The 15640-nt window shown below is 39.9% G+C and overlaps 1 protein-coding gene across 5 annotated transcripts in view; it reads left to right on the top strand.

Moving 5' to 3' along the window:
- The first annotated feature begins 8937 nt into the window (after positions 1-8937).
- The window catches only part of ESRP2 (epithelial splicing regulatory protein 2), a 43011-nt gene continuing 36308 nt past the window's right edge, over positions 8938-15640 (top strand). For 2 of the 5 annotated variants that reach the window (XM_038148135.1, XM_038148137.1), the window contains exons 1-3: positions 8938-9177; positions 9444-9596; positions 10490-10618. In XM_038148135.1, the coding sequence (XP_038004063.1) occupies positions 9462-9596; positions 10490-10618 (264 nt within the window). In that variant the 5' untranslated portion in view covers positions 8938-9177; positions 9444-9461. The remainder of the gene's footprint in view (positions 9178-9443; positions 9597-10489; positions 10619-15640) is intronic. The other 3 variants (XM_038148136.1, XM_038148133.1, XM_038148134.1) reach the window with 3 other exon arrangements.

The raw sequence follows: 15640 nt of genomic DNA, 5'->3' as shown, positions 1-15640 counted from the left end.
AGTGATCTAGCAATTACACCACGGTGCTGTCTCAGAGCTCTGAGAGGGTTGTTTATAAATATTACAAATAATGAACCCTTACCCTGTGTGCTGGAGCTACCACTCAGCCTACAGCACCAGCCCAGAGGGATTTCAGAGGAACACACCAACTCATTTCCTTCTGTCACAAAGCAGCCACCAATGGAAGCTCTGGACTCAAACAGATGAAAGGGTAAGAAACATATTATCACCATCCCAAAGATTGAATTCTTCTGAAAAATACATCTTATGGTAAACACTTCCCCAAGACCTTGTGTGAACTATTTAACAAGAGCACAAAGACAGGTGGCTTTGCCAGCCAGGCAAGATCTTAAGATGTAGATGTTTATGTTTTTTTAACCTCCAATTATCTCTCTGGAGAAGAGGAGACTGCTTTTAAGGCTGCACAGAGCAGGAAGTGCTAAGTATATTCATAAAGGTGTGGCTTAGCTCCCTAGCAATTCCTTGGCAACAGGGACTGCTAGCCTTAAGTAAAACAAACAGGCTTTGTGGAAATCAAAAGCTGAGAATGCAAGCTATTCACATCTCTTTGATTAAAGCAGCCAATCCTTGATTGAAGGTGGTGGGCTCCACCTTGTTCCCCTAAACCAAAAAGATTCACAAGGTTTGGATAGATAAATCCTGTGCTTTTGATAACAGTGCAAAATATAAATGTTTTTTGAAGTCAGTTTTGCAAGATGAGTTGTGAGAAAAGGAGAAATTTACGCATTAATTTATAAAAAAATTGATATTTTATATATCCTCTGATAGGGATTCCTGCATAGATAGAGTGTAATCCAGAGTTTTGAAGAGACAGGAAGACCTGATTTCACAATCTTGCATCTTATGTCTATATAAAGTAGGTGTAGAATGCTGCCCGTCGTGACTCAGGTGTGACAGTGACAGCTGGCCTGACTGCCCTCGGTGAGGCTGCAGGTGTTCAGCGGTACCTGGCCCCAGGAAAGCTTGATGTGCCCTAAAGCCATGGATTCATGACCTATCAGGCAGAAGTACCCCCTTGTACTTTCCCATTCCCATGAGTCTCGTTTTTTCCAGGATAACTGAACCGAATGAGGGAATGACTCCACTTTAGAGAATGGAGGATGGACTCCTCAGACTCCCTCCTCACACAAAGCAGAGCACTTGAGTCTGGAAAGGAGCAGTTAAAAGTTAGTTATGTCCTCGACATCCACTTCACCCAGAGCCAGAGCGTTATCATCGCTGCATTCACCCAAGTCACTGCAGAGCCACTCCCAGAATGTGCCAGGTAACTTCCTCTCCTGTGCCCCAGGGCTCTCTTTTTTGCCTCACCACCATGTATTTCAGTGTAGAAAAGGCAAATTCTTAATGTATGTTAAATGTGTGACACCATGGTTGAAATAATTATTTGAGGAGAACAAGGAATGACTGAACACAAGGTGACATTTCCTGTCAAACAAGGGTGTGCCACATTAGCAGAGGGTTGTGAAAAGGAGGTGAGGTAGTACTGGCACTTATGAAACAGCTCTGTCAGGGTATATTATCACAACTCCAACTTGCTGGGAAGGGAATTGCACCTGCTTGCCTGTGCTTAGTTATTATCTGTGCTTAAAAAGCGATTCTATAGCTGTTAAGTGATAAAATGCACCGAATTGCATCATATGGCATCTTAAATTTAAAATTTCTACACTATGCCAAAAGGAATAATCTAGGTATATCTGTCTTCTTTCTGTCTGAGTACATTTACTGACTGTGCAATATGTTTCTCTGAGAATATTTCTTCTCAGGAAACCATATCACTCTCCTATATCAGCCAGATGTATCTGTAAGGACATTACTTCTGTCTTACTTCCACAGTGTGCAGGATCCAGCATCAGGCCAAAGCAAGAGGCATTTGTTTAATCATGCTCAGATGTTAAAGTGAAAGAGCATTTGTTGAATAGAACAAGGAAATTTATTTGAGTGAGGATCTGATGACTCTACTGATATGACTGTAACTATATAATACAGTTCAATGTGAACTAGAGTCTTCCATGCGAGCAGTTGCATTTAGAGGTGCTGTAGAAAAAAAATCCAGTTATTTTGCAAAATCTGTAGTTGTCTTCTCAAGCTGCAAATGGTAGAGTAGAAAATAAACTCATCTTCCTAGAAATTGGCATTAGTTCTGCTAGAGGCTGGTAGTCACGAGTCAGACAAGACTTTTTAAAGACCTTGTACTTTCAAGACAGGGCAGTGAAAACAGAAGTACCAAAAAAAAAAAAAAATTGGAGCCTGCTACTTTGTGGAAATTATGCCATCTTTGGGTTGGATAGGACACAGGGTGTGTTTGAAATTGTTTGAAATCCCCTTGTCAGATCTTAGGTATGTAACAATTGCTGGTAGAAGTGAAGTGAAGCAAAATAACCATAACCAGGGTGAAAGATCAGGAAATTATTGAATGATAGGTCCTATCACGTCTATTTTGGTTGCACATAATTGCATTCATCAATTTATTATACAAAATACTTCAATGAAATATTCTCAAAGCCCAAGCACTTCAACAGGTGGTTAAGTTTTGCTTAGGTTTTGCATTTATATTTTACTTCTGTTTATACTGCAGTGAGAAAAAGAAGTGTATTAGCATATTACATATTAGCATATGTATGTGGAATAAGATTAATTAAATTCTAATGAAGAAACAGGTTAAATATCACAGCAGTTAAATATTATAGGAACACACCTTCCATTTTTATCAGGGTTATTATGTCAGCTGAGGGCTTGTGGTACAATCTGAATGAACAGACAGAGATTAGTAATTTCTGCCAAGATAATCTCATGAGAGAGACCGGTGTCAGCCAGTTTTCAGTAAAGCTTGAGGAGATGTAACCTGCATAAATTCATCATTAATTGTGTGAACCTTACAGTTGTTTTTCACTGAATAGCTTGGAGTTCCAGTGTACAGTCCTTTGTATTTGATGATCAGTTCTTTCACCACTGCTGCATTGCAGCACTGATTACCAGCTCTCAGTAAGTGAGAGCAGTGTGGAGCACGCAGATCTTTTGATGTAGATAACAGCCTTTACAAGTCTTATGTTTTCTATTTGGTTTTTGTGTTTACATGCAGAGGTGACTGGAAATGGGTGACTGGAATCCAGTGTTCCAGATGGCTGTGGCAACTTCTCACTCTGCAACATCAGTGATTTTGTGGTTCAGTGAACTTCTGAGAACTTTCTAGCTGTACAGTGTGAATGCATTTATGTGTGGGAATATGACAGGCTGAATATCATTGATTCATTGACGGAGTGTTACAGGAGGTTTCTATAAGGGTAAAACAATACTGAATTTCCTGTCTTGCTACTCCTGTGACTGGAAGTCTCTGAGTTAGTCTGTTAAAATATAAAGTACAAAATGGCCCAAATTAAACGCTTTATGTAGACATTAGGTCATTCTCATTTACTATTATGAGGAGTTAAACTCTTGATCTTTTCCCAAGAGGATATAACTTTTTCCTGTTGAACCATAAATGTGTTATTTTTAATTTTATTGTTCATAAATTCAGAGGATTATTCTATTTAATGGCATCTAAATACTAGTGAATAACAGAGAGTATTTTGGCTTTTTGCTATTGCAGTGAATTGTGTTATCAATTTATGTTTTTACTCCTTTCACTAGGGCAATAGTGATGGTAGCAAGAATGTTGATAATGGAATTTCTTTCCTTTATAGTTTATGTAACAAATACCTCACTAGATTAACTTCATAAATAAAAACCAAATTTTTTACTGTTGGATATTCTGCCACACTGACAGACTTGTAAACCACTATATCCTTTCAATGGGCAAAGAGAGAACGGGCTAGTATATAGAAGTGTTCCAATCTAAGACTGCACATCAGTCTTTCTTAAAAACCTGCCTCAAAAAGGATTTTTTCATTTGAATTTTCTTTCTCATATTATACTATACCCGAGACTCGTAAAAAAAGAAGCAATTGCAATGGCAATGTATTTAGGCAGGTTGTAAAGGGAATAAAGCTTCACACAAAGTCAGATTTGAATCCCAGGTAAGGTAGATTGAAAGGGTCAGGGAGTACTTGCATATTCATCTCATTAGGTAACAGGAATTGTAGCACATGGCTTGTCTAACTTACCACAGCCTAAAGATCCTGTCTCAACTAGTTGCATTATTTAAAAATTTAGCAGTGAGATCAGATTGGCAACCAGGAGAAAGTTTCTCATCAGCAAAGCAGTGCAGCAGTGAACTGGAGTGGGTCATTCCTGGAGGTTTCCAAGTCACAACTGGACAAAATATTGGGCAGTGCAGCAGTGAACTGGAGTGGGTCATTCCTGGAGGTTTCCAAGTCACAACTGGACAAAATATTGGCTGGTTCAATGTGCTGGCGTGCTGGAAGTAAGCCGGTGTTGGACAAGAGGGCTTGCAGAGGTCCCTATCAGCAATAATTTCAGTGATTCTAAATCCAGAAAACTGTTCAGTAAATTATTAAATTATTTGACAGACAGCATTATTTCCAATTAAAAAAAAAAAAAGGAAATTCAGTTTATTTGTTATAAACTGTTAACTTTAATGTAAATCTATAATAATATTATAGATTATGAAAGGGACTACTATGCATGCATGTTTGTTCTGTCCACAAGTTTGGTGGAAAAGTAAATGCTTAGATTTTCAAAAGCCTGGTAAGTGTAATGTGGCTAAACAACTCACTTGGCTAAACAACTCACAGCAGTACTCCAATGGGAACAGAGCACGTATAAAACCTTTGTAGGATTAAACCACTGCGTTGATTGTCATCCCATGAAGTAGAGAAGCTGTGTAAAATAATAGGGGAAGTAATTTCATTTTTATTTGTCTTGTCTAGTCACCAATTTTATGTTTTAACTTACCTTTAAGTCAATAGAAATAAATTCCAACTGACACAGGATTCTAAGTGGATTCTTCCAGTGTGGCTTGCTGGTGCTGGCATCTGCAGGGTAACAATCCCTCAGAACCACAGTTCTGAGGCTCTTATGCAGATTGCTGAGCTTTTGTGGATATCTCAATAGAAATTACTTCAAGGCTTCTACAGTGCACTGTAATCATGGCACAACTACCTGGCAAACCAAAAAATCAGATGTCTCCAAACATCTGGACAGCAATCAAAGAACACTGCTAAGCACTTGTTCCCATGCCTTTTCCCACTCATTTTCTGTTAAAGAAAGGATGGCAGAAAATTCTTTACCTATGGGTTTATGTTTCAGGAGTTACAGTAAGCTCCTCCTTCAGCAAATATTGCTGCAGTATCTTACAATCCAGTCCAGGAGCCAAGGATTTAATGAGTATGAAATCTAAATGTGTTCTCACATTTGCTTACACATCACTTACAGATCTTTTACTTCCAGTGCCAGTTCAGTTTGGAGAAGCTGAGGCATGCAGAGAATTTCCTACTATCCCTCTTGTGCAGAGAAACACCAAGGCTCCATACTTATTCAATTTAATATCTCTCTTTCTCAAAATCATAGGGAAAAAATTAGCTAGAATAGACCTCTGGACCTCTTTTGGTGCATATCTTTGCCCTGCCACCTTGGCCAATTTTGAAATTAGACCCAACTTCAAAGTTAATTCACTTTTTTTCCAGGGTATTTCAAACCATTTTACAGGGTTAAATTTCATCATCATCATCATTTTCCTCCTCTTAACTGATGAGTAAAATATTCATGAGGACAAATAATTTCTCAATATCATGCTAGTTTGGAACAAATTATTGACTTCCATGTTCCCTGAAAGGTTATTGAGGTATTTCTGTAGATCTAAATGTAGCCAGGATATTACTCCAGATCTCATGTCTCAAATTTTCGTACTCCTTTTATTAGGCTTTAACAAAAGGACTTCAGTCATCAGGACATTCATTTCACAGGAATTTTTAATAATGTAGTAAAAGAGATGGTCCCTTCCCTTCCCTTCCCTTCCCTTCCCTTCCCTTCCCTTCCCTTCCCTTCCCTTCCCTTCCCTTCCCTTCCCTTCCCTTCCCTTCCCTTCCCTTCCCTTCCCTTCCCTTCCCTGAATGAAAATGCCATTACAAATTTATCCATTCAAGCACAATGCTTTTAATGAGTCTCTTCAGTGTTCTCGTGTGATCTAACTGTAGAACTGATCTATTTTAGTTTTAATTGCTTGATTAATAAGAAACAAAATAATCACAGTACTGAGCTTGCATAACAATGAGTGTCCATCTTTAAAACTTTTCTTCTCCACCCCGTTGCAGTTATGACACATCATCCTCATATGGAGCCTACAAACAAGGACCTCTATAAACATGCCTGCCAGGATTAAAGCTGAAGGTGAGCAATAACTCTTTGTTTCAGCAAGATCTTGGTTACAAATTAACTTTTCTATGCTCAGTGTACAAGGGCTTGTCCCATATGTTTTTCAGGAACTGGATCCTGTTGCTGTTCTGTTGAGACATACAATGTCATTCCTTTAGATGATTTAGATCAATAAACTGCTAGTAGAATTCAGAGCAGAGAATGGGAGAGTTGTAGATAGAAGATGAATGAAAAGCCAGTTGCATAATCTGATACTTTGAAATGTGTGCTATTGCAGGAAGGCCAGCATTTATTTAAGGGTTTTTAAAACATTTTAGAATATGTTTTAAGTTCATTTTGCTAGAATAGTTCAGATAAATTAGTAACAGTAGAATTATATGAGTCAAGATAGTCTAAAAATAGAAACCAGATTGGCTTTCTGTGAAGAGAGGCTACATTTTATGAGATGAGCTAATATAATTGTGAAAAGCACAGAAGCTTTTGGGCTCACCAGCCTTTGATAGCATGTGTAGATTTCAAATAAATTTTCAAGGGTCTTGGACATTGATTTGAAGAGGACTTCTTTAATCTGGCATGTTGCTCTGAGTGAATTTCAATAGTTTTTCTTTCACTTTAGATCCTACAGACATATTGGTATTCTCTGAGCCAGTTCACTGGAGCCTGTGAGCATGTGTCAACCTGGCCAAGAATTTATCATGTGTATGATCTTCTATAGAAATCTGCTAATTAAAATCCCATTATGTATAAAATACTCACATATTAAGGCTACAAAATGACATCCTCATGAAGGCAGCTAAATTGCAACAGCCAGGTATCTTTTTCTGTGAACATAGCTGCAGTTAGAATCTGTATTTACACTTATCTGTACAAACACTGCCTCTTTCCAAACACCTCCATATATAGGTGTGAGTCTGGGAGGAGGGGAACAGGTTGGGAAAAGAGGAACTGTTCTCACACTTCTCACTTTTGTGGTTTTTATTACAGACTTCAGGGATAAGAATCAACCCATCGTCAATAACAGTGTGTTACACTGTTTCATTACCACCATATCCAAAGGATACAACAAAAGGAAAATGAATGGGATTTTATTCCACCAAGGACTTCTGGAAATGCATTGACAGAGGAAAATGTAGCTGTGGCATGAATTCAGCAATGCTAGAAAACACAACGCTGAAAATATTTTGAATATATAAATGTATACATGTTACAGCTTAAAGTTTCCAATTTTGGTCAAGAATTTGCCTTTCTGTAACAGTGTATATTCAGGATTGCTTCTCAGGGAGCTGCCTGAGCTGCAGAGACAACAGCTGAGAGGTGCTAAACTGTCTTGTGATGTTCAGTGAGATGCACCTGTGCAAGGTTTCCAGCATGGCCTCTGTCAGGTAAATACTTGTAACACATGAATTCTAGGATACTTCACATCGCACAGCATCCTTGAACTGTAGTTTGTTTTCACCGAAATAAATGGAATTAGTCTTGTGGTGGTGTTAGCATGGGGAGTCAGTGCTTGTCAGAAGGAGGTCTCCATAATAACTGCTATAATTAATCAATTATGAAATTGGAATGTTGAAAGAAAATGAGAAAATGTGATTTAATAATTTAAGCCATCAGATATTCACAGTTAAATGCTCAGCTCTGCATTTTCCCAGGATAGACATCAGTAAATAAATAGAAACACCAACTTTCATTCAGTAAAAATTCTATTTCAACACAACACTAATTTTGAAGTATAAACTGAAAACTTAATTAAACGAAAGAAAAATTATGACTAGTCTAACTTGCAGCATTTGGCCTTTAAAAATCATTAGTAACTCATCAGTGGCAGCAGTAGGAAAAATAACTTTCAAAGGAGTTTAGAAGCCCTATATATTTTTTCTGCTTTAAAATCAATTTCAATTTGAAAATATCTCCAAAAATTTTCTCAGTCCCCGATGTTGCAAATATTGCTGCTGCCTTTGAGCAGGAGTAGCTAAACTAGGTGGTGTTTCCCGTTGTAGTCTCGCCAGTGAAACAGGAGAGAGCAGTGGAGAAATCTGCCCATCTTGGGCTGCAGTTAATGCCCGGGAGACAGCTCCTTGCTGAGCACTTGTAGGAGGGAAAAGGCAGGTCTTTACGCTGTGTTTTTGCAAATCTTCCTGGATATACATCCTTTCTCAAAACAAAAAGGATTGTTTTACTAAAACTCGTCTTTACAAACTGTATGAAAGACAGGGCCTAAATTGCAAAGTGCTCTCTGCCTGTAACATCCCTTAAAAATCCCTGTGGAATGCTACACTTTCATTACCCATTACCGTTGGCGTCGGTAGCTGGATACACACACAGCAACGTGCACAAAGGGCAATTACTTAGAAGCAGGTAAAGACTTTTCTTCCGTGGAATTCAATGCTAAGTTATAAATTGTGTTTTAACCACAGTACTCGTAAGTTGTTCAGATTTGCCCCGAGCCGAGCGCGGGTCGGAGCGCGGCGAGCCCCGTGTGCCCCGCTCGCCGGGCGGGACCCGCCGAACCGAAAGCAGGTACAGGCACTTCCTGCAGGCAGAATTCAACAGAGAAAGGGAGTTTGCCTGTGATCTCCTTCAAAAACCAATCAGGCCGGATCAGCCAGGCGTTGATTCTCCCTCCGTCCCTCCTACACCTTTTCCAGAGGCCCAATGGCCTTGTCCCTTTGGGAGATTGACTAGAGTCACATGAGCTGCACCAAGGGCAGGTAACTCAGGAGAGGGGAAGGGGAAGAGGGAAGGAAAAAAAAAAACCCAGAGAGAGAGAGAGAAAAAAAAAAGCCCAAGCCCAGACTGAGCTTCTGCCATGATGTCAGAGGGAAAGAAACCCACAGCTTGCTAATTTCACCTCCCAATCGGCCCCGGGAAGGAGATCACCGGGAACAGGTAGAGATGGGAGCTTTCTTTCTCCATGTTTTTTTTTTTTTTTTTTTCCTCAAACACCCAACCTCCTAAATAGCTCTTTCTCTTCTTTTTATATTGTGACTTCTCGTTCGCTCCTTTTCCCTTTGATTACTTGGAGGTAGGGGGTGAGCCTTGTGGGATTTTTTGGTTTTATTTTTTTCTTGTTTGTTAGTGTGTCTTTCTTTTGCTTTTTTTTTTTTCCTCTTTTTTTTTTTTTTTTTTTTTTTGACCTCTGCTTTTGATTGTAGTTGTTTCCCCCTGTGGTCATGACGGCTTCGCACAGTGACTCTTTGGTGGTGTTGTTTGGGGCAACAGCTGGTGCATATGGGGCTAAACTGGGTTCGGATGAGAGGGAACTAATTCTCTTGGTGTGGCAAGTTGTGGATCTACAGAACAAGAAGGTATGGCTTCGATATCCGGGGCGAGGGCGCGTTCCCCGGCGCGGGGCGAGCGGGCTGTGCCCGGCTCTCGCCGCCTGCCCGGAGCCGTTTGTTCATTTCACAAATGCACCCAGGGAGGGGAGGGCGCGGGGCCCGTGCCCGGGGGTCATTCCCTGCCCGGGGCTCTCGCTCGGGAAGCTCCTTTTTGTTCCGTCTTGATGGAAGGAATAACTTTTAAAGAAAGTTTGGCCGCTTCCACACCCCACCGCCCCGTCCGCCTTAAATCATGTGTAGCTTCGAGGATGTCTACGGACTTTTGAAGCTTTAAAACAAAAAGCTGCCCCGGGTGGCTCCGAGCGTGCTCGCTTCCCTGGGAGCCGCCTCACGGTCACCGTTGGACCCTTTGGGCCTGCTTTTTGTTTGTTTAACCGATGTTTGGATAACCTTTAAGAGAATATTGACTTCTTTTAATTCTTAGGCCAACCTAAAAGTCATCTCTAGTTTTTTTTTTCTCCCCAAAAGCCCTATCATAAATAACCCTCTAGAGATGAAGGGCTTTGATAAAACAAACAGGTCTATCAATTTCATTAGTGGATTCACGAAACTGCCTTAATGTTAAGTAATCTTCCCTTTGTACGTAACAACTCCCGCAAAAGTCGGTGCTAACTGCAAAAGGCCTCCCATGAAAACGGGCTTGGATACTCCGAAGCAGAGAGCGTGGCTCTCCGGGGTGGGAGGGAGAGAAACCGCGGCCAAAGGTTTCGATTTGTGAAATAGACAAATGCGTTTTCTCCTGGCGTTTATCGGGAGGTGATCCTGCCCCTTTCTGATTTTTCTGCAGTCTCAATACGATGCTATGAAGAGCTATTTCGATTGCTCCTGACTTTTGTCCACAATTTCTTGAATGTTTTTAGGTAGGGACACTACACAAATCCCTGGTGAAAGCAGACAACTTGGACTTAAGTGACCAGTGTCGCGAAGTCAGTGGCTTAACACCAGAGGGACTGGGCAAAGCTGAACCACTGGACCGGGTTCTTCAACAGGTGAGGTGCTGCTTTTGGGAGCAGGGGCTCTTCAGGGTGAGGCCTGTGGATGAGATTTAATGGATTTGAAAAAGGAAACAGATTTTAATTTTGTCTTTCACTTTGAAATCACTAGCAAGTTTTCATGCTTGTTTTTAAGCTAACCCAAAAGAGACCTGAACCATTTGAAATGGAACTCCATAATTCTGAAACAGTTGTGTACGATACCAGGGTATTTGAGTTAATGCTATGAGTCCTTGGAAGATCTGACTTCTGGTGTTTTGTTTTTTTTTGATGGGTCTACTTTTATTCCAAGTTTAAGCACTCTTAAGCTTTGAAAGAGTAGGCCAGTAAGAGTACTGCTTAATAAAGCAGTGCTAATCAAACTTTCAAACTTCACATGGTACATTCTAATCTACAGGATCACTGCTCTGATGGGTATTGAAAAAACTTTTCTCTCATTTGTTAGTCTTAAAATCAGCTGAAATCTTCAAAATCTTTCATATAACATCAGATATGCTTGTTGTGTATCACTCTTTTCCAGATGAGACTAATGAGTGGATTATAAAGTCATTTGGTTTGATTTTTTTCTGATGTCTGTAGTTTTGCTCTTTGGCTCATTTAATATCACACTGAGACAGTAAACCTAAAATTTGTCTTATACTTACAGCTCAAGAGGACTTAAGATAGTTGAAAAAATTTAGTGCAAATAGTGTACACAATGCAGTTCCCGAAAGTTTGCTTACTTTGACTGTCCTTTCTATGCACAAAATGTGCTTGAATGGAAAAATACAATAGTGCATTTTTGTGTAACATATAAACCTGCCTTTCCACACCTTGTCTGAATCATTCGTAGGTGTGTTCCAGCAAGAAACTTGCTTAGGCAGTAGAACAGGTTCATGTTGCTGTAATTTCTGGTGACACAGATAACTTGGCAGACTTGGTCCTAACCCTCTTTGATACTGCATGCTTGACACTACACTCTGGAGTGTCTTTGAACACGTAACTTCTATGTGGCTTAAAATCTGTCAGCATTGGCTGCAGTGGCATTTGTTCTACTTGCATTTGTTTTGCTGGAGTCCAGGACCAAGGGGTGATTTTTTTGGGGTTTTTTTTTTGTTTTTTAAAGCTCCATAATAACCCCTGAGAAAATGTGCAGCTGCAGGTTTGATCTTGTCCCAGATCTTGCACTAAAGACATCTGGAACAGCTTAGCCTAGTACACTCTGTTTACCTTTATAACAGACACACTTTAATTATACCCAATACTTTATGAGAGATTGTATCTTATTGCTGTAAATTGCACTGTAGGTGGGTCTGCTTTAGCAAATAAAAGGAAATACTACCTTTGTGTGTAGGTGGGTAGAGACTCTTGAAAAACAACAATTTTTTCCTTTTTGTTTGCATATCTATGCAACTAAATAATGATTTTGCTGTTAATTGTTGGATGCCAGTTGTGATGTGGCCGGTTCCATCATAAGTCTTCTGGAACACACCTTACCTAAACTCTTCTCCCTTCCCCTCTGTGTCCTGGCTCCTGTGGGAATAAGGAGAGAATTAATTCAACTTCCCACTTGCAGTGGTGGCAAAAAGCAAAGCTCTATATTCTTAATAGTAAATCCTTTTCTGCATTTTTGAAGACAAGTCCGTGGGATATTTTAATTGCATCATGTATTTTAAGGATGAGCCAGGTGACAACACATACAGGGGTTATTTTTCCTCTCTCAGTTAAGCATTTTGATTAGCAAAAGCAACAGGTAGTTGGTTATTTAAAAAGGAGGAGGAAAAGGAAGTAGACTTGTACCTTGATTTGAGATAATGTTATAGAGTACGTGAAATTAGCTTTCCACACCCTGCCTAGATTGTGGTAGAAAATTGATGATGCAGCTGAAAATTACTCACCTTAGCACATATCTCAATCATGTAAATGAAAGTTTTGGTGCCTGCTTCTGGTTTTTTGTCTTGGGTTCCCAGTCTGTACATGCAGAGGGAAGTGAGAACCACTGAGCACAAATCCATTGTAACTTTTATCCATGCTTCAGAGGTCTCTTTCAACTTCAAACATTCTGTGGTTCTGAATCAGTGATTTGCAGCTGGTAAACAGTAGATCAGCTTCTGTGGGTCTGGAGTTATTCCCCTGACCACAGAAAGTCTCCTTCTACTGCTGTACAGTTACCTTCCAGCAATGATAGGGTCTACCAAAGGCCCGTAATCTGTGCTCAAGTCTTTACTCTGCTTTTAACCAGGCACTTCATCAAATGATGCATAATTTTAATTTTACTTCATATTCTTAAAATGTTACATCTTGCACAGCTTACTACTTGAGTTTGTCTTAAGAAATATTCTGAAATAGATTTCCTTATCAATAAGTTTTGGTTGTTGTAATTTTGCAAGGTGAGGTTCTGAAGCACAGTGCCCCCAAATAACCAAGCTGTTTGCTGCAGCATATGCTCTGTGTGTTTTGTTGCCAGGTTTTAAATGCTGTACTTGTCCAGGGTAACAAGCATATGATTCCAGAGGTACTACTGCAGTTTTGGGATCCATTTGTATTTTCTCATAGGTGATGTGCAGTTTTGTGATAGTTTTCCTTTGTGGGGGTGGAGTATGTACAAATGTCAGGGAAATAGTTACCTGAAGTTACAAAATGTGGTGTGCCCTTTGGGAGCACCTTGCTTGATGTATTTAGTTCTAAATGGCATTATAACTTACCTCTGATGTGAGACCAGTAAAGGTGAACTCACAGCTGCTAGGGTGTAGCAAAATGCTACTGAGTAGAAAACTGAGGATTTTTATTTAACAAAGTAAGTGGGAGATCTCTTGTTCAAGTGTGTATTTGGAACTCTCTTGAGCCTGTGATCTAAGCCTGTACACATGCATCAGCTACGCTACTTACCAAAGGGAACAGTTTTCTTCCTGCATGACTGGGACAGTCTTGCCAGGTTTCATTGTTCAGGTCCTCAAATCACAGGACGGGCTTATTTAGCATGTTATTTATACTTTTCAAGTTAACTGCTGTAGCTTTATAGTTTCCCACTTTGCAGGCTTTTAAGGGAGAGCATTAATTCTCAGGTTGCTGTCTGAAATTTTGTAGGAATGGAACCTTGCTTTTAAAGAGCAAAACCAAAATGAACTTTGCCTTTCTCTCAGCCCCATTACTCTGTCATCAAAAAGCTGACATCCTCATGTGCTTCCCTGATTGTAGCCACGGGGGCTCTAAGTTAAAAATCCCATATGAAGTTGAAAGTGTTGTGGATTTCTTAATCCCTCCCATACAGAAAACCTGGCTGAATCAGCATGACTTGCCTTAAGACATGTTACTTTCCTTTTGCAAGGCAATATTTGCATGTCTTCCTGAAAAAGGATAAGTGTAAGAAGAGCTAATAATTTTGGAAAACTGTCTGCAGTATTTAGGTGTAATTACCATCTTTCTTTGAACGATATACATAAAAAGGGAGACATTCTCATATGAGACCTGGCTTTGCTTTTGGACCTACTAAAAATATTCAATTTTAATCTATGTATTGACATTAAAATATTAAAAATTTGTTTAAAAGAACTCTCCTAGTCTTGCTGATTGAATATATTAAATCAAATACACCAGTGAATATTTTGATTCATACTGTTATATATAGAGAGACAAAGCTGGGCCTTCCCTGCCCAGACACTCTCCTAAGTAATGCTCAAATTGAAAATACTGAGTGGTTGCCACTTTATCAGGTGATAACAAATTGCCAGTTCCCTCAAGCATGTTTGATCATCGTCAAGCCTATTGATCATCCAGCTGAGCTGCAGGTGCAATTTATTTTCAGCGAATTCAGCAAGAAACAAGCTGGTTAAATGAGCTTTGGAAACAAATGGCATGGGGGGAGAGGTGGAAGAACTCATTAATTCCTCTAACCTGATAAACCGGTTACAACCCCTTTTTTAAGAGAAACTTGTTCTGCAGCTTCTTCTTCACAAAGTGCTAGCAGAAAATTTTCTTGGCTCCCTTGCCAGCTGTCACATCTTCATTTTGGATAAATTATTTTTAAAATTTATTTTAGTACACCTCCCAGTCTTTGAACTGCAGAAAAATCTGAAAATGCAGGGTGACCTTTTTTTTTATTTTTTTTTATTTTTTTTATTTTTTTTTATTTTTTTTTTTGAGTCATATAGTTGATCTTCCAACTTCAGGTTATTTGTTGGCTGCATCACCTCCATAAAACTTCCAACAGGGTTTGAGGTATTTGCTGGGTCTGAATTCTGACGGTTTGGAGCAGGTGTTTGGTGAATCTTTGGCAAGTGTTACTAGACAGGCTGTTCTTTCCACAACAAACACTTAGGGTGTCATTTCACAAGATTTGGCTTCAGCAGTAAAGCCAGCTTCTCCCCTGGCCCTTCACCAGATTTTGCCATCTTTTTGTTGTGTCAGTAAAACTCTTTGTGAAGCTGTGCTGTAAACAGGATCACTGAAATGAGCAGATGGGGTGGGAACTTAAAACTGCTTTGCTGTCCAAGCTCACATCCTGTGAAACTACACCCTTTGGTTGTGTTTTCATGATCCAACACGTCTGATGGCAATACCAGCTTAAGCTGTTTCTGTTCCTGAACACTTCAGTGGCACCTTTCACTTAGACAGGTGCTGCTACATGGCCCTCCCTCCTGCATTCTGCCTGTACAAAAGTCTTTGGGGCTGCAGATTGAGCTGGAGCAGGGCACTGCTCTGAGTTGAAGGCAGTTCTGGTTTGGAGTGGTTTTGTCTGATGCACATGTGACAGATTAGGAAGTTTTCCCAAGGGCAGCCATAGCACTAAGGTGTGGGTGAAAGGAGGGTAACATTTTAAGACAGGTATGGCACTGAGCAATTTATGTGAAACTGTGGCCTTGGTTTGGCATCAGCAGTGAGTGATGAGGATTTCCTGATAGACACAAGGGCCTTCAGGTTGTCAGGGTAGGTAAGTGGTGGATTCCTGCTCTTACAGGAGGGCTGAGTGTCCTGTGTGCAGGTAGCCTTATGCAGAGTTTTCACATTTATTAACATCCAATGGCTCTCTATTTTCATTGA

This window comes from Motacilla alba, chromosome 11, assembly GCF_015832195.1.
Source record: "Motacilla alba alba isolate MOTALB_02 chromosome 11, Motacilla_alba_V1.0_pri, whole genome shotgun sequence".
In the NCBI taxonomy this organism is placed as follows: domain Eukaryota; kingdom Metazoa; phylum Chordata; class Aves; order Passeriformes; family Motacillidae; genus Motacilla; species Motacilla alba.
Note: the sequence above shows the minus strand (reverse complement) of the source record. Positions and strands in the feature narration are given on the sequence as shown.